Consider the following 19,474-nt stretch of genomic DNA (forward strand, 5'->3'; position numbering starts at 1 on the left):
GAATGCTGGTGTCTTGGTTATCTTTTTAAGCTTAAAGCAAATCCTCCTAAAAACCCTCCCTGAAAGTTTTCCCTCAAATTTTGTTGGCCAGGATTGCATTACATGCCCATGCTTGAACCAGTGGCTTAGCAAAGGGAATGAGACCAGTGTGTTGGGTTTGGTCCAATCACAATTCATCTTCTGGAGCTGAGGAGGGGCCCAGCCTCCACGGAAGGAGAAAGCCACTCTGGACAGAGTAAACAAATAGGGCTTCTGACAATAAGGAGGAAGCAGGGAAAGGCCATGGAGGAGGCAACAACATTGTCTGCCACAACCAGGGATTTCTAAATTGGTTTCCACAGAACATTCTTTGGAGGTGCAAGAAATAGGAGTTCGTTGATCAATTAAGTGTGGAAAAGGGTGCACTAGATCATCTCCCTGGGAATTCATATTAAAGGCTCTGAGAAAACCGGTACTTCATGTTAAACCCAGAATTTTCCAGATGCGTGTAAACTTTTTATTGTGAAAACCTGTGAACAATCCCACAGAAGTAGTGTTTCATGAAACATCTGTTTGTGAGACACTGGGTTGGCTATTGGATCTTTGTTCAGCTTTTATAACATTTTAAGTTGGATTTAGGTGTTAGTAAGTTTTATGTTAACAAGTTTATGTGTGTATATATAAACAATGCGTTTATAAGAAAATTTTAGACAGTTTTACTTTAGAATGTTTTGCTACTTTTTTTAAAGACCTTAAAAATGTTGCAGAATTCATTTGTTCCCTTCTCCAAATTAGAAAGGGTGTGGTGGCGGTGGTAGGCTGGAGACCAATTCGTTTGCTGAAACTAGATCTGGTGTAAAGATCTAGGTTCTAAATCTATTGTTTTCATTACTTAGCCTTTGGAGCAAACAAAAGTTAATTCTGTTGGCCAGGGTAAGCTCCAGATAAGATGTCCAGCCTTTCTATTATTTGTTTTCCCACAGAACACAGGGACAGGAAAAATCCAAAGAGACTATCCAAGTCACATGGTACGTAACGCACTCCAAGGGCAATATAATGGTTAATAGTTTCCAAAATGAGGGTATGCGGCCTCGCTTAGGTTCACTAACCAATTAGAGCAGTTTCAACTTAGGAAGTTGCTCCATATACTCAACCTGAATCTTCTGTATAGCTCATTCACAAATGCAATTGAATGTTCATTATATGTGTAAGGCCCTGGGAATTTCAAAGGTGAACAAAACCAGAAGCATGGTACTTGCTTTAACAAGTGCACTATCAGGGCACCTGGGTGGCTCAGTCAGTTAAGCATCTGACTCTTGGTTTCCATTCATGTCATGATCTCATGGTCGTGAGATCGAGCCCCACGTGGAGCTTTGAGCTCAGCACGGATTCTGCTTAAAATTCTCTCTCCCCCTCTGCCCCTCCCACTTGTGCTCTCTCTCTCTCCCCCTCTTAAATAAATGAATAAATCTTTAAAAAAACAAAACAACAACAACAAAAAACAAGTGCACTATTTAGTTGGTGTCAAGATACAAGTCCAAATGTTAAAATGATACCAGGATAGCTAAATGATGCAGGGCAACTTCAGAGAAGTCACCAGACAATATTAATTAAGACTACATGAGACACACCCTGAATTTCTGCCTAAAAACTTATTTTCCTTTGTCCAATCCTCACTGGAAATAAAGAACGTGTTACAACAAATTGTACAAGAATTTTTCACATAATTTCGTTGTTGGAAGCCCCCACTTAACCTGTAGTTCTTTGAATCATTTTCATATGAAAGTTCTTATGAATTACAAATAAGTAATTATATGTGAAAACTATGTACACACATATATTATATCAATGCTAAGCTCTTTGTTCATAGTATGGGTGGGGAAGCAAACATAAATCTATTCCTTGTTTATATGGAAAAAAGTGTGTGGGATTTTTTAAGCCACTGGAAAAATCAAGAAAGTGGTTTTTGAAAAGGCTTTTAGATACATGTATAGAATTGAAATGATCATGATTAAAAGAGCTTAATACATTTCTGCAAATACCTTAGGGGGAAAATGCCTCTGGATTTTCTGGACCCATCTCCTCTGCTCCATCCCCTATTTTCATTTGGATCTTCTCTTTCCTTTGGCCCTCTAGCCTATGCCCTGCTCAGTTTGGATGATGATGGCTTTCTGGAAGGGAACTTTGTTTTATTGGTTTGGAGTTTGGGCTCAGACTGCTCCAACTCCAGCAGGCCTTTCCTCCATGGCACTCTCCAGCAGACTGGAGTCTCTGAGTCTCCCAGACTGGGAGTCTCACCTGCTAAGGGCTGCTCTTCTCAGGGGGACCCCTCATGTTGTCTATGTACAGAGAGAGGAGCTCTTTCTCTCTTCCCTCCTGTCCCTTGAGCGGCACAGACCTTCCAAACTCAGCCTAAAAGGGCTAAAAAGCAAAACTCAAGAGCTATTTTTAATCCTGGTGATCGTTCTCCAATGAATGATACAAAAGTATTGGTAGCAGAGGGGTTTTGCAAATCTCTGGACCATGTCTTTGTGAGATGTGATGACTCAGGAGTTGGAAGTACAGATGGTAACTTATGAGAACCACAGTGAGGAACTGGAGGAACATGTTCTCTTTGGACCTAGACTTTGTGGATGGCTTCTGCTTCATGTTGCAATTTCATGTCCAGAAAAGATAGTTGCTCTCATTGGTGTAACCGTAGCTATAGATGGTATGGAAACACTATCTAATGCATTTATTATCTTTTTTAAAGTTTTTCTTTTTTTTTTAAGATGCATTTATTTATTTTAGAGAGAGAGCATGCACATGAGCGGGGGGAGGGGCTGAGGGAGAGAGAGAGAATCCTCAAGCAGACTCCCCGCTGAGCACAGAGCAGGTCGCAAGGCTTGATCCCAGGACCCCAAGATCATGACCTGAGCCAAAAACAAGAGCCAGCAACTCCACTGACTGAGCCACCCAGGCGCCCCTAAAGTTTTTATTTCAATTCCAGGTAGTTAACATAGAGTGTAATATGAGTTTAGGGGCACACTGTAGGGAACTGTGGGAAAGCCAGAGAAAAGGTGATGGGTAATACCAACAGAACACAGTGAAAGAGCCCCTCATTTTTTGATAGTGTTTCCTCAAAGAATGAACCCAGATGCCTGTTACATAGCCCCCTGCTTAGAAGAGTGCTCCTTGGCACAATGGGTGGGGTCTTTGGCACTCAAATGCCAGGCCAATAATCTGTGCAGATATAGATGTCATTCTCTGTACAAAGAGAGATCATAAGATAAAGGAAATAAAGGATAGTGAACTTCCTATTTATACTAGAAACACATTCAAGCACATAGAAATTTCAGAGGGAGGAGAAAACCAATGGAATCCACATTTACTGAGCACCTACTATGGGGCAGGGATTCTTCCAGGTACAACATATATTAAATCATTTAATCCTTAAACTCTATGAGGTAGGAGCTACTTTTTGCATTTTATAGACAATAATGTAAGATCAGAGAGGTTCAGTAACTTATCCAAGGCCACATAGCTCAGAAGTAGAAGTGCTGGGTTTCAAGCCTAAATTTGTCTCCAATACCCATGTTCTTTCTGTCATGTCATGTTGATATGACTGATGTGGAGGTGAATATCACAACTCAATAATTATTAGAGACTATAAATGGAAATTAACCCAGTGATTTTTTTTAAGTAATCTTTATGCCCAACATGAGGTTCAAACTCACGACTCCAAGATCAAGAGTCCCATGCTCTACCAAATGAGCCAAACAGGTGCCCTAGCCCTGTGATATTTAACCAGCTCAGTTTTTATGGGGTCTTTTCTGCAATGTGGTGAAAATATAATGGGAAACACCATGAAATCAAATCATGGGGACCTTTGGTCAATCAAGGTTTTTCTGTTCTTGGACATGAGAAAGGTACTCCCTCCCCACAAAATGTCAAGATCAAGGATTAGGTTACCCCAAACACTTCTGAAGCTATCACTTGGGGTGACTACGAATCTCTGTGCTCCTACACTTATTGTCCTCATTGATATTCAGTACACGGGCACCACAATGCCAAGAGGTACACAGAATTTCAAGGAAAATACACATTTTAGAAAAGGATTGTCATTAACAAAAGCTGAAGAAGACTGTATTTCATGCTCAGGAAACAAAAAAAGATTTTTATATTTATATAAAATAACCTATTTGCTTCTCCCCACTCCTAAAGAATGAGATTAATTTAGCACTCAAGTACCACATGGTTGCCTGACAAGGTTAGAAGGGTTAGAATTGAGAACCCACCCCCAAAAAATGAAGGTCAATGGAGTCAAAGGCCATGCAGAAGAGAGGAGGCCCAAGCAGGGCAGGAAAGGGGACAGAAACTGACTCTCACTAAAAGGAGAACAACAACAACAACAATATATATATATATATTTTTTTTTTTTTTAAGATTTTTTATTTATTTGTTTGACAGCGAGAGAGATAGCGAGAGAGGGAACGCAAACAGGGGGAGTGGGAGTGGGAGAGGGAGAAGCAGGCTTCCTGCCGAGCAGGGAGCCCAACACGGGGCTCAATCCCAGGACCCTGGGATCATGACCTGAGCCAAAGGCAGATGCTTAACGACTGAGCCACCCAGGTGCCCCAAAATATATTTTTTAAAGGAACAAGACAGGAGCACCGGGTGGCTCAGTCAGTTAAGCGTCTGACTCTTGATTTTGGCTCAGGTCATGATCTCAAGGTCCTGGGATGGAGCCCTGTCTTAGGATGCACACTCAGCGGGGAGTCTGCTTGAGGATTCTCTCCCTCTGCCCCTCCCTCTATGCTCTCTCTCTCAAATAAATAAATCGATTTTTTTTCCTTAAAAAAAGGGGGGCAAGACACTATTCTTTGCCTATCAGATTGGTACATAATTTAAAGATTGCTCATAGTGAATTTTGGTAAGGCTAAGGGACAAGGACACTCTCATATACTACTGGTGAAAGTAAATTAATCCAGCCTTTTTAGAAGGTAATTTGGGAGTATATGTAAGAAGATTATGGTGCAAGTCTGGGGTTCTCATGCATCACTTTAGCATGCATCAGAATCACCTGGAGACCCATTAAAACACAAATTAAAAAAAAAAAAACACAAATTGCTGGGCCCCACCCCCAGAGTTTCTGATTCAGCAGTATGGGGGAGAGTTGGAGAATTTGCATTTCTAACAAGTTCCCACATGATGCTAATAAGGCTGGTCTAGGGAATACACTTTGAGAACTACTGGTATAAATGGTTGGGACTTTGGCTCTAATGCTTATCAGTTGTGTGACATATACAAGTTACTTAACCTCTCTCAGTTTTGTTTTTCATTTATTAAAAATGAGGACAACAGGGTACCTGGCTGGCTCAGTCAGTGGAGAGTGCAACTGTTGGTCTTCGGGTTGTGAGTTCGAGCCCCACCTTGGGTGTAGAGATTACTTAAAAATAAAATCTTTAAAAAAAATGAGGACAATAAATAGTGTCTACCTCATATAGTTGTTGTGAGAATTAAGAGTTAATAAATGTAAAGTGCATATGGGAAGTGCTCACTAAATGTTAGTTCAATAAATGTTTTAATGTTCTTTTTAAAGATTTTATTTGAGAGAGAGCACACGCAAGTGCACACATGCACGAGCAGAGGGGAGGGGCAGAGAGAGAGGGAGAAGCAGACTCCCATCTGAGCAGAGAGCCGGACATGGGGCTCTATTCCAGGACCCTGAGATCAAGACCTCAGCCGAAGGCAGATGCTTAGCCTACTGAGCCACCCGGGCGCCACTCAATAAATGTTTTCATAATTTAAAATGTTCATTCTTTTTGATTGGACAATTCCATGTCTAAGTATATATCTCCAGAGAAACATTTATATTACAACCTAGATGAAATAAATTCATTTTTTTATTTTAAGATTTTTTTTTTTTAATTCATTTAAGACACAGATACAGAGAGAGAGAGAGAGAGAGAGAGAACATGAGTAGGGGGAGAAGCAGAGGGTGGGGGAGAAGCAGGCCCCCTGCTGAGCAGGGAGCCCGATGTGGGGCTCCATCCCAGGACCCTGGGATCATGACCTGAGCCGAAGGCAGACACTTAACCATCTGAGCCACCCAGGTGCCTGATGAAATAAATTCATTTAAAAATATAACTTAATAAAATATTCTTCACTGAAGAATAGAAAATCTGTATAGCTCTATAACCTTTAAAGTAATCCAACTTATAATTAAAATGTTTCTCATAAAGAAAACTCCAGAAGTCCTCCCTGGTGTCTTCTACCAAACTGCTTAAGGAAGAAATAATACAAGTATTGCACAAACTCTCTCAGACAACAGAAGGAGATAAAACATTTCCCAAATCATTTTATGAGTCCTGCATAACCTTGACCCTAAACTTGACAAGGACATCACAAGAAAATTATAGACCAATATCCTTCATGAATATGGATACGAAAATTTTTAACAAAATATTAGCAAATCTGTTGTCAAACACCGACCTCCCCGCTCCAGAGCCAAAATATGTATCGCAAAGACAGAGTTTGGGTATAAAGAGGAACAATAGCTTTACTGCTTTGCCAGGCAAAGGAGGCTGCCTTCAAAGCTGCAAACCCGGCCAGAGGAAGGGGCTGGGAGTTTTAGAGGGAGATACGGGATCTAGCCAGTTTGGGCAGGAATTGCGTACGTGCCGCCAGCCTCCTTTGCCACGTCTTCAGGGTCGTATCAGGTTCCCAAAACAAAAGGCTAAGGCGGAAGGGGAGGTTTGCTGAAGGGAGGGAAAAGGTTACTTGAAGATTTATGCATTTATTTTAGAGAGAGAACCAGAAAGAGCCCACAAGTCGGGGTAGGAGCAGAATCTTTCAAGCAGACTGACCGCTGAGCACGGAGCCCCACTCGGGGCTCAATCTCAACCCTGAGATCATGATCCTGAGATCACGACCTGAGCCGAAACCAAGAGTAGGATGCTTAACCGACTGTGCCACCCAAGCGCCGGAGGTTACTCAGTTTAAAATCAAGCTTTGCTGAAGCAATAAGTGCAGCCGTTTTGGTTTTGTTCCACTTTACGTTTTAAGCAGTTTCAAATCAAACCTAGCAAATTAGAAAAATGGTAATACACCATGGCCAAAATCTGTATTCGTTTCCTATGCTTGTTGTAACAAATTACCACAAACTTAGGGGCTTAAAACAACAGAAACTTGTTCTCTCTCAGTTCTAGAGGCCAGAAGTCAGAAATCACTGACGGCAAGGCCACATTCCCTCCAGAGGCCAAAGGAGAATTCATCCTTGCCTCCTCTAGTTTCTGGTGACTGACAGCATTCCTTGGCTTGTGGCTGCATCACTCCAGTCTCTGCTTCCATCTTCACATCGCCTTCTCTTTGTGTTGATCCCAGGAATGCAAGGTTGTTTTAACATCCAAAAATCAGTCAGTGTAGCCCCCGATACACACCCTACACAATTCCCCTCACTTGAGCAGGACTTGCAAATATGATGGAATAGTCACATCGGTGATTACATTATATCATATAAAACTCCACTGTAACAGACTAAAGAGGAATTTCCCTGGCAGCCTTGAAGAAGCCAACTACCATGTTGTTGAAAAGGCCACATGGCAAAGTACAGTCTCTAGGAGCTAAGGATGGCCTTCTCCCGATAGCAGACAAACCCTACAACCACAGGAGCTGAATTCTGCCAAAAACTAGTGATCCTAGAAGAAAACTCCAAGCCTTAGATGAGCTTGAAGTCCCAGCTTCCACCTTGAGATCTGGGGAGACTCTGAGCAGAGGACCCAGTCAACACATGACCACACTTCTGACCCACAGAAACTGTGAGATCATAAATTTGTGTTGTGCTAAGCCAAAAAAATTTTTTTTTAAGTTTATTTATTTATTTAAGTAATCTCTACACCCAACATGGAGCTCAAACTCACAACCCCAAGATCAAGAGTCGCATGCTCTTCCGACTGAGCCAGCCAGGCGCCCTTGACCAAAAATATTTTTTAGTGTAATTCATCATATTAACAGCATAAAGGAGAAAAATCATATAATCATCTCATATGCAGGAAAGGCACTTAACAAAATGCAGCACCTGTTTGTGATTAAAACTCTTGTCAAAATAGAAGTGGAAGGAAACTTCCTCCATTTGATTTAGGGCATCTATGAGAAACGTTCATCTAACATCATACCTATTAGTGAAATATAGAATACTTTCTTTCTACGACTGAGAACGTTATAAGGTGTTCATTCATACCAGTTCTATTCAACATTGTATTGGACCTGCTAGCCCATGCATTTAGGCAAGAAAAATAAATAAAAGTTATTTAAATTGGAAAGGAGGAAGTAAAACTGTCTTTATTCACAGATGACATGATTGTATATGTAGAAAATCTAGGGGAACCTCTCATATTAGAACAGTGAATTTGGCAATGTTGCAGGATATAAAGGCAATATGCAAAAAACAATTGTATTTCTGTATACAAATAATTACAAAATGAAATTTCACCCCTCAAAATTTCTACCTTCCATTAAACACTAGAGAACAATTCAGCCATGTTCTTTGCAACTTTGTAAAAAGAATTGCCTTTTCTCCAGTTTCCAATTACCTGTTCCTCATTTCCATCTGAGACGTCACCAGAATGGCCTTTGTGTCCATATATTTCTACCATCATTCTATTCATGATTATTGATGTGTTCTCTAAGAAGATGGAAGCTTTCTCTCCAGCTCTCCTCTTCTTTCTAAGCTCTCAGCCGAATTGCCTCTAAAATTTCTCATTTCTAGCATGCACCTCTGACTCCTCCAGCCTCCCTCCAACCCCCAGTTCCAAAGCTGATGCCACACTTAGGTACTTGTTACAGCAGCACCCCTTTTCTTGGTACCAAAATCTGTATTAGTCTGCATGAGTTGCTGTGACAAAATACCACAGACTGGGTGACCTCAACAACAGAAATTTATTTTCTCACAGTTCTGGAGGCTGGGAAGTCCAAGATCAAGGTCTGGCAGGGTTTGGTTTCTGGTGAAGGCTGTCTCCCTGGCTTGCCAGTGACAGCCCTCTTGCTGTGTCCTCACATGGTAAGAAGAAAAGGCTGTGGGGAGAGAGAAGAGAGAAAGTGGGGGAGGGGGGCGCAAGGTAAAAAGGAGAGGGAAGAGAGCTCTCTGGTATCTCTTCTTGCAAGGAAATTAATATGATTATATCAGGGTTCTATCCTTCCCCCCCACATCACAGTCTTATCCTTATGACTTCATCTAACTATAATTACTTTGATAAAGACCTTATCTCCAAATATAGCCACACTGGGGATAAGGGCTTCAACATAAGAATTTTGAAGGGACACAAACATTCAGTTCATAATAGCACCTTTATGTGAAAAAATTCAGCAGTACTTTCTGAAAAAATCTAAGCTGCAGAAAAAGCCTGAAAAAGCAGAATGCACTTAATACATCTTAATGTTTTAAGTCAGTATTTTCATCTCTTTCCCTTATATTATATTCTCTCATTTAGAACAAATGAACAAATGTTCCTGTTAAGCTTGTGTTTTGCTGGTCCAAGCTGGCTTTCCACCGCCTGCAAGATAAAATGATGCTATTTGAGGTTTTAAAATGCCCACCATTTAATATGATCCAGGAATTCTATGCCAAGGTAAAAAAAAAAAAAAATGATGCTAATGACTTGCTCTATTAATTGCCTGTTCTGTGTTGGGTATCATGACAGGTGCTGGGAATGCAGGAAGAATAAAACCCGGGGGCTGTCCACAAAGAACTTATAGTCGGCCAAGGACATGGACCCATCCTTTCAAAGTGTTCTTCCCAGGAGCAGTAAGGGGTTTGTACCGTCCTCCACATTCTTTTATCCAGGTGGCTGGTTAGAAAGGCAGCTATGGTCAAAGAATAGTTTTCCAAGGGAAGCTCTACCCTCCAAATAGCACTGTATTGAATATACATACGGTCCGTGCCAAGCTGTGAAGCAACTGGACATGTGCAGAAATGGAAGTTTTGTGTTTGTGCCACTTAAACATTCTTCAATTCACTCCGTGATGCCCTTAACCATTGGGGTAACCACATTAGGTTCATCAAGTAAGTTATAAGGGACAGCCAGGTAAAAAAGAGTGTTCTTATAAAAAGGAGAAGAACCCAATGCCACTCTACCCACAAAATGCTGCCTATTTGTTTTTTTCTAAAATATCATTCTAATCTTCATTTTCTTATAGAAAGGATGTTTTCCCAAGAAACGTTTTTAAAACTGTCATTTTGCCTCTGAGGTATATGTAAGCAGCGTGTCCGTGGTTTTGTGACATCAGAAGCATCCTGAATAAAACAGCATATTGCAACTCGCAGGGAGACTTTGCATCTCTGCAGAACAAGTGTTATCTGAAAAGCTTCTAGGCATGCAGATAAAATTTTGACACTAAAACTTATTAACAGGAGTTTTCCTAGACTTAAAAAAAATCCACAGAGAAACAAAGTCAATTAAATTTTATTACAACCAAGAATATAAAATAAATGCAATGTAATTTATTTTAGTTTTAACAGTCATTTCAAGAAGGATGTCAGGACAACTCAAAAGCGGGGAAACACTCGGGCTCCAAAGTAGCTGCTCTCCTGCCCCCCATGGAGCGCGCCTCGCTGAGGGGCAGCCGGCTCCGAGCGCACGCCAGAGTGGGGGAAGCATACACGGTCATCTCTATCATCATAGAAAGAGGGGTGCGTGCAGAAAATGGCTGAAAGAAGAGACAAAGACAGGTACACTTCACAAATAGGAATTATGGGAATTACAAACTAGGCAGTTTAGAAAGGATATACTACATAACATATATAAAAAGTACTTTAAATTGTTGTTAAAAAGGACATCTTCAGTCCAGATTTTGTGTAATACTTTTAGTGTCTACACAGACAAATCTTTAAAAAAATTAAATAGTATTAATTTACTAAATATTTAGGAGATAACAGTGCATTAAGGGTTTTTTTCATATAATACATACATATCACTCCTTTGCAGTGATAGCATAGAAGAGTAAGTATGGCCTTAGGTACAACACATTTTTTTAAAAATCCTAAAACAATGAACATTGCTTTATATGATATCTGTGACTACTCTTGAAGATGATGGGGGCCTAAACTGCTATGTTTGATATAAAATATTAACTTATACTTGAATCCTTCAAGCCTCCTTTAGGTTAACTGCTATTTTATTGCCTTTCTCCACTCCCTAGAAAGATATCACCAGAGAGTTCAGGATTTGTAATTTTCATAGAATTCTTCCTTCATTGTATAGTTTCTGCCACATCGTTTTATTCAAAGCAGATTAAGCTGCAAATCTTATTGTCCGACGATGTTTCCTTTTCCCTTGAGCAGAGAAAACAGCATCATTTCAGAGGTATACACCCAGCAGTTGCTTCACCAGGAGTGAGGCAGTGAACATGTAGGTAAACGTCGTCCCTTTCCATTCTTCAATGTAAATTAGGTTTAGAAGAGCGAAAGAGTAGTGCAGAAGGCCAAAGTTCTAAGTACTAAAGTTTTAAAAACACACAGATATAAAAATATACATGCCCTTGGTTTTCATAAGTTACTGCACGATCTACTTTTATCACAAGGATTGCTTCAGCCTCATAGTAACAGCCCTGCCACCAGGCTACCTTCCCCTTGAGCTAAGCTCCCCTGAAACTCTAGAATCCCTTTTCTCAAACACACACCTCACCAGAAAGCTAATTCGAAAAGTGATTTGTAATATGGAGGGCAGAGAACCTTCACTTGTATTCCTTCCTTCCTTTCAAATAACCTTCCTTGGTTTGGGTGTTCTCATAGGCTGAGGGGGTGGGTGCCCTTCCTGCATTCTCAGGGAACAAGACAGTAATATGTTTTCAGAGAGGAATGAGGTCATTTGGGGACTACAAAGGTAAATTTTAACCTCAAAAAGCTTCACAGATCTCCCTCGAGGTCCCACAGTTTAGGGTCCAAAAGAAGGTTAAAGGCTTTGTTCCCCTTCACAGGGAAAAGGGAATCATGAGCCAAAATTATTTCAAGGGTACTGGGCCCAACTGGGCATCCCCAACTCCGAGGCAGGAACAAGAAGAAAAGGGCCAGTACCAGCACAGTGAGCAGAATAATGGGGCTATCTGGCTGTATCCTGGAGAACACCGTGGACTAGGAAAAACGGATGAAATCCCCTCATGGTTTCTCTATCAGTTCTGCCAATAAAATTAGCTATCTGCAAGGAAAGGGTAGTTCTGTGATTATATAAGCACATATCACAAGAATAGTGTATCAAAGTTGCTTATAAAGTATTCAGGGGCATGGTATTTTGGTCTATGCACGTAGGTGGGCTTTCCTCTTATTAAATGTAAGTGCCCCCCAAAGGCAGCAACAGACCTTCTGTTTTCATTGTAATTTCCCACAACCACTTAAGGAGTGCGTTCTGCTTATAAGGGCCACCCAACTGTTGCTGAAGGCTGCTGTGAACATTTCAGATCCGCACTAATGCCTGTTGTGATAGTTAATCACTGGCTTTCTCTAAGGTAGATAGAAACCTCTGGATAACACTGTTTCTCACACAGCAGAATTTGGAATAACAAGTCTATCCAAGTGAGTTTAGAAGTAAACAAAAGGACCTTCATACTCTTATAAGCCACTCCTCTCATCCCAGGAGAACTTACTGTCAATGGAATGGATCCTAAGCTCCTTAAGGACAGGAAGTGTGTCTTGCCCTTTGAGTCTTCCGGCCAGCCTGGCACTGGGCACGTGGTGAGTGTGCAGGGAACATCTGATGACCCATAACTCTGGACAGTGAGGCTTCAGGGCACAGGATAGAACTTTATACAGGTAGCTACGTTATGCAAAGGGCTATTAATTTCCCATTAAAAAAAAAAATGGAAGGGGTGAATTACCATTGAGACGATCAGAAATTCCTTCCAATGGAGCAATGCCGACTGTTTCATCTTCGATGTTCATGAGTGTCACTATATAGCTTTTATTACTAATAAGCATTATTATGCTGAGATCAGGAAGGTCCTTGCTGGCTACAGTATCACATTAATAGTGCAAAATGTATACTGGCTTCTGTCTAAAATCTTATTTTGCTTGTGTATGGACCCAGAGTATCATAACCAGGTAGATAAGTTCACAAAGAATAGTTTTTAAAAAATGCATATAACTTGCATATACAACAATCAGCTATTTCTTCTAGCTCAAGAAAACATTTAAAACAAGGCTGGTGCTGCTAGTAGCATTCAGAAGAACACACATTTCTTGCCCCTTACACTACAATGGGAGATCTAAGTCTTTATATTTCCTGTGACTCTGGGGAGTGAGGGGCTCCTTTCACTGGCTAAGAAAGAACTCAACCTCTAATTCATAGATCGTGGAAATGCAAATATGCACTTTAACTAGTATAGTCATGTATACTATCTGCCCATAGTTTTTTAGGCACAATTATTAAGTTTTCTCCTAGGGGCAAAGAAAGCATTCAGTGCAATGAAAAGATCCTTGATAGAACTAAGTTTCAGTAACAACAGCAAAATTATGCATACATAATACATACTTGAAACATGAATAAAACCTAAATTTTTAACATGCTTTAAAAATAGTCACTCTATGTCTAATGCAAATATGAATGCAGAACGCTGCTCTTTATTTTAAAAGCAGATTAATTTGCAAATTAATTTGCAGGCTTCTATTTGAGTACTCTTGATTATGTAAGAAAGTTACTCAAGCTAACCCCGATGTGAAGAAACCAACAGTTCTTTAGAGAAGCCAACTTTATATACAATACACACTAAAAGCTTTTCCTTCAAAGATAAGTAACACATCCTTTGATCAACACTACTCCTTAAAGAAACCCTAGTGCAGTCAATACTCTCTTCTGCTTTCTGGTATGGGGCACCAGAGGGCTGCAGTTCATCAAAGCTCTTGAAACCCTTTTTAAGGTAGACTTAGCTACATGAAGGTTAAAATGAGAATTCTTAAGTACTGGATACTCTTCAGAACAAGGTGATTCTGGGAACTACGTTCCATATGAATGACTGATCATATAAAAACTAGCACATACTTCAGTTCTTCGTAGCATAAAGCATAGTAACTGTAAAGATCTAGGCTGTTTTTGGTTGTAAGTTCCCTCTGTCCCACGATTCGTCTTTTTTTAGACCTTCCCTGAAACTAGATAAATAAAAACGTAATAGTAAAGTACTTTGGGACAGTAACAATTGCTGTTTAAGACTTCCATGAGCAAAACAGTCATATTCTGTGAAAACAACGTAGTGCTTTAAAAGGTGCATTTTTACCTGTGTTGCTAGATCAGTTCATGAAGTATAAAACTATACACCACTGGAGTCCTGTGTCTAAAACATTAAAATCCTATTAAAAGAGCTTTGAAAAGATAAATCATAGTGATTGCTACAGCATGAGAAAGGTGCACCAGGAAATCCTTCCAAAAAATGCTGAAGGTTACAGAAGTTAAGTGCTGGGATTAGATCAGACTCTGGATCAAAGTCACAATGGAACACATGCAGGGAAAGGGTGTTGGGGAAACTTCACAAAAATCTTCTTTAAGCCCATAAAGAAGAGACATCAGTCAGTCAGTCCTGCAAAATGCTCAGGATGGAGTCTTCCTCCTAAGTGGATGAGTTTTAAACGGCATCATCGTTTGCATTTTTTGGTTCTTTCCAATGCGGACATCATATTGCTGGAGTCTGGGCTCTGGGCCGCGGCGGTCAGTAGCGGTGGCCCTGGTGAGACGGGTGGTACTGTGCACTCTGCTGGGACGAGGACGAGTAGCCGAGTGTGCTCTGGGACTGAGAGGATCCCTGAACACTGCTTTGGTAATTCAGGCGAGAACTGGAGTGCTGGAGGAAGGAAAGGGAAAAAGGGAATCACTGGGGGAGGCAGAGAATGGCTGAGGCTGTTCATCACGACAGGACGGGGCGCAGGAACCATTTTCAGAGGCTCCTGGTTCAGAATGACAGTAGCGGACAGCTGATGTGAGCTCGTTAATACATTCTGCGTACTTGGAACCACGACCTGCCGCCACTGTGACATGTTTTGGCAGGCATGAAGTTTGGCTGGATTTCTTTGGGGGCATAAGCCGCAGTGGCAAAGAAAGGCAGAAGGGAAATGTAGGCTGGCCCCCTGCTCTTGATACTGACTAACTCTGCTTAGTTGTTCTTTGTGTAACTGAGATTTGCAAACAAGAACGCTCAATTTGGCACTGAATTAGTGGTATTCATAATGTATACGGATGTGCTGTTAATTTCCTCATTATAAATAACAAAGCGATGATTAAGAAGTCATTTCTAGAGAAGAGAATTTTCAGAGGTGGAGGTTCCGATACGACAAAGCAAGGCAGGGTAGGCAGGGTGAGGTGGCAATAAGTGTGTTGTATAAACCTCAGGTAACATTTAGAATGAAAAAAAATGTTCATACATGAAAATGCCCTCAAGAGAAAGCAGAGACAAATGTATTTCAATTCAATGTTTTTTTATTACCTTAAATGAAACATTCATCTTCATGGTACCAAGGGCAAATATGAAAAATATGTTTAAAAAATCATCTATAGAATAAGAACATGGTGCCTAGTTAGAGATAAGCAGAGCTGGAACCAGTGTCTTTAGCTAAGCTCGGAAGGCTGGTTTTTCCCGTGAGCAAAGTGGGAAAGATCTTACTAATAAAACCATTACTTGGAGTAAAAAATGTAAATGACCTTGAGGTGGCACCGGGGGTTTAAGGAAGGACAAACCAGCAGGGTGCCCCCTACTCAATGTGCAAAGGCTGCCAAACTGAACTTGCAACATCTGGTCTAAGACAGCAGGGCCATAAGATAGTCTCGGTGAAAAACAGCTCTGCTTAGCTCCTTCCCCATTACAGAACTCTGGCTAGTTGCAGAGAGCAAGATGGAGTCACTCATGTCAAGCAGGGGCCTGTGTCAAGCAATGACACAGCAGCTAAGGGGACTGTAACTCCCAGATATTGCCGAGACCAGCACCAGCGGATGACACCTCAGAACTGATTATCAGCGGATGCAGAGGAGGTTGGCAGGGGCCCAAGACTGATTAAATCCCTTTAAAAAGAGAGAATTTTTGCAGCAAACTGTCCCACTTCTCAGACACTGACCCTTCTATGTCCGACCACTTCAAAAAGGCGCCTTTAGCCAAATGTTCTGCCCGACTGATCTCTGAACAGAACTGAGATCCTTCGCTGCTTGAACATCCAAAGCACGAAGTGCCGAGAGCTGACCGGAACCAGACCGAGGCCTTATCTCAACTCTGCGCCCACAGACTGACTTCTCATCTGGTTCGATAACTTCCTACCCCTTATGCTACCTCGTCTGTTGTGTGACTTGGCTTGTGTTCTGCTCTGTGTGCCGTGTAAGGAGCCAAGTTAATCATGTGGTGAAAAGTCACTGAGTTTGGAACCCTGCACCTGCTTTATAATGTTAATCTTGCTTTATGACTGAATAAAGCCAACATGTGGCAAGACGGAACTGTGTTTGTGCCTTCGTGGCGTGCTCATGACACTAGATGTGTTGTGTAAGAAGCCTTTCGGGCTTCCAAATTCACATGTTTTATTTTTAAGTTTATTATGAAAAACATATTCTTGCCACTCACATGACCTACAATTGCTACGCTGGCTATGATTATTTTACTTTTGCAGATTAAATTCAGCACGAGAGTTCCTCCACTCTAGGCAAAGAACAAACATGTTGAAATGTGAGTCGCAGGTAGGTGCAATAGGGTTCTCCCACCCCCACGTCATGCTGACCTCTCCAACTGAGTAGCTGAAATATCTACCAATTCCATAGATACACTGTTTTATTTTTAAGTAGATAGCACAGTATGGGACAAAGAAACATTTTGAAGAATTCTTGGATTTGAAAGGAATACAGTAGGAAGGTAATCTGTCCATAATGGACTATACTCAGGTTAATATAATAAAATCAGAGACACAAACATGAACCAGTATATAATAGAGGTCTGGTGCTCACATAATAGGAATAAACTAAACTACAGTCGGGGAGGGGGAAAGGAATTTATAATAAAATTCAAATAATGTTCATGACTACTACCCAAATAGCAAGCTGTTTTTAGTAGATCAAAATGAAGCCCTTGATTAGTTTCATTGTGTTTAGAGAAGAAAACCACAGGCACCAAATAGTGTCACTTAGGCCAAGTCACCAACCCAGAGCTTAATACCTAATCTAACTGCAGTTTCAACTTTCCCCAGAAATGTAGTTTACCAGGTCAGTCAGGAAATTTTCAGATGGTTGCCAAAGAGTCTGCCACCTGGGCCCTTTCCATTCCCCCAAAGGAAGATGAGGTAATTCGCACACTCAGACCCCTGCTCTTTCCCCCTAAGGGAAAGTGACCCAGCCTGGAACAATCTTTTCTTCTCTCTTGCTAATAGCTTTCTTGCCCTGTCCTCCTTCCTATAAAAACCTTCCATTCTGCACAACTCCTGGGAGCTCCCCTCTGCTTGCTAGATGGGGTGCTGCCCAATTCACAGATCATTTAACGAAGCCAATTCGATCTTCACATTTACTCTGTGGAGTTTTGTTTTTTCGCCAGCAGAACCAATGGAAGTACTATTGTGTACTCCTCCGCTTGCAGGGACTCTTCCAAGAGAAGTTTTCAGAGAAGAGGTTGTGCGAAAACACATTTGTCTGCAGATATATTCCAAATGTAAAGCCAGTTGAGGCAGCTACTTATTATGTCTTTCTCGTTAATGTTTCTCTTGGTTCCCGTTCCTCATCAGTGAGTTTATGACTCCCTTGCCTGTGGTTTTGTTTTCTATTATCTCCATCGTCTTGCTCCTCTTCCACCAGCACCCTGAGGATCTACAAGTTTTAAGGGTGTTCCCCCCCCCTTTCTTAGATCTTAGCTGGTTACTTTCCTTGAAAATGAGGGCTTAAAAAAAAAAAGAAAGAAAATGAGGTTTTGTGGGGTTTTGTTTTGTTTTGTTCGCAGAAAACCCTATGGTTTTCACAGGTATTTTTACCTCTCTCTCCCCAAATACTAATAATCCTTAGACCTTTTTCCCTTTAGTTTCCCAAATTAGTAGTACAACCTGTAGAGGCCGCTTTTAGACAATAGGCTTGAGCAATGAAACTTGATCAAGGCAAAAGAGCCCACAGCGACCCCCTGGCTGCTGAACACAGACAGCCCCCTCAGGGGACCCACCTCAAGATATCCACAGGCCCTAGCTGACCAACGGGCTACTTACAACCAGGCACAGTCACCAAAAAAGGGAGAACTCCATAGTCATCATACCTCCTCACCTTCCCGCTTTAACTACAGCCCCCACCCCCAGCCTCCTGGCACACAGCCTCTCCTCTGTGGTCCTGCCCACTGCTCTCTTGCACTGTATTCAGTAAACTTCTATCTCCTTTGTTACCCTTTCACCGCCTGGACCACCAGCTTCCACCCATCCCCACCCCACACTCGGGGAGACCCCAGCCCATCAAGAGAGACACCACATTTAGACAGATACCACACAATTGTAGGGTTTTTTTTTAATCTTAATAATAAAAAGTATTTTCTAGTCTCAAAAATACTTACAATGAGATTTAACAGTGATTTCTGAAAAGTCTCAAGCTTAATCCCTTTCTATGTTTACATGGCTACTGACTAATTATTTCCTCTCGATGACAGCAAATCTTTCTCAAGTATGCAGCTTATTTTGTCCAAAATAAGCCGCTGCTCTGCTCTCTTTCAGTTGCTTATCTGTTATCTTTTTCTGACCCAAAGCTGACAGGCAGCTGGAAGGGTAATATGAGAAAGCTTCTTTGAGGAGGGAGATGCCTGCCTCACCTTCCCTCCTCAGGAAGTCCGGAAAAACAAGTCAAAAAATGAAATGTTTTGCAATTACATGAAATATGGCCACAATCTTCATTTTCATATAATGACCTAGAAATAGGATTGTACCATTTGTACAAACTTTAGAGTCAAGTACTACTTAAGTCTAAAAGGCTCTATTATAAAATTGATTTCTGGGGCTCCTGGGTGGTTCAATCGGTTGAGCATCAGCCTTCAGCTCAGGTCATGATTCTGGGGTCCTGGGATCGAGCCCCTCGTGGGGCTCCCTGCTCGGCCTGGCGTCTGCTTCTTCCTCTCCCTCTGCCCCTCCCCGCTGCTCGTGTTCTAGCGCTCGCTCTTTCTCTCTTTAAATAAACAGAAAAAAAAAAAAAATCCTACTTCCCATTTCATAAAACGTATGGCCGCTAGCAGGAACAAAAGCGAGGGCCGTACCTGATAATCTGTCGGCATAACAGGCCCGCCGGAGTTTGCGCCCGAAGGCCCCAGGCGGGGCTTCTTGTTGGGAGGCACCTGGGTGAGGCCCGCGTCCTGACTGTGCTGCAGGCCGGCCCCCGCGGCCCCGGCCCCGGCGCCCGCCCCGCCCGCAGTCCCGTTGGTCTGGGCGCTGTTCTGCTGCGGCGGGGGCGCCGGCGGGGGGGCCGCCGCCTGCTGCGGGGGCGCTGTGGGCTGCTGATGTTGGTTCTGCTGCTGCTGCGGATTCTTGGAAGGAAAACCAAAAGGCAAACTCGGT

The 19,474-nt window shown here is 41.8% G+C and overlaps 1 protein-coding gene across 5 annotated transcripts in view; it reads right to left on the reverse strand.

The window, feature by feature from the left end:
• Nucleotides 1-11,296: 11,296 nt before the first annotated feature.
• CDK19 (cyclin dependent kinase 19) overlaps nucleotides 11,297-19,474 on the reverse strand; it is a 175,173-nt gene continuing 166,995 nt past the window's right edge. For 4 of the 5 annotated variants that reach the window (XM_034991826.1, XM_034991821.1, XM_034991824.1 and 1 more), the window contains 2 exons: nucleotides 19,177-19,443; nucleotides 11,297-14,781 (listed from right to left, as the gene is read on the reverse strand). In XM_034991826.1, the coding sequence (XP_034847717.1) occupies nucleotides 14,650-14,781; nucleotides 19,177-19,443 (399 nt within the window). In that variant the 3' untranslated portion in view covers nucleotides 11,297-14,649. Of the gene's footprint in view, nucleotides 14,782-17,708; nucleotides 17,836-19,176; nucleotides 19,444-19,474 lie in introns of those variants that run through there. The other variant, XM_034991823.1, reaches the window with a different exon arrangement.

Source organism: Mirounga leonina, unplaced genomic scaffold (genome assembly GCF_011800145.1).
Source record: "Mirounga leonina isolate KUSES-001 unplaced genomic scaffold, KU_Mleo_1.0 Mir_53, whole genome shotgun sequence".
Classification (NCBI taxonomy): Eukaryota; Metazoa; Chordata; class Mammalia; order Carnivora; family Phocidae; genus Mirounga; species Mirounga leonina.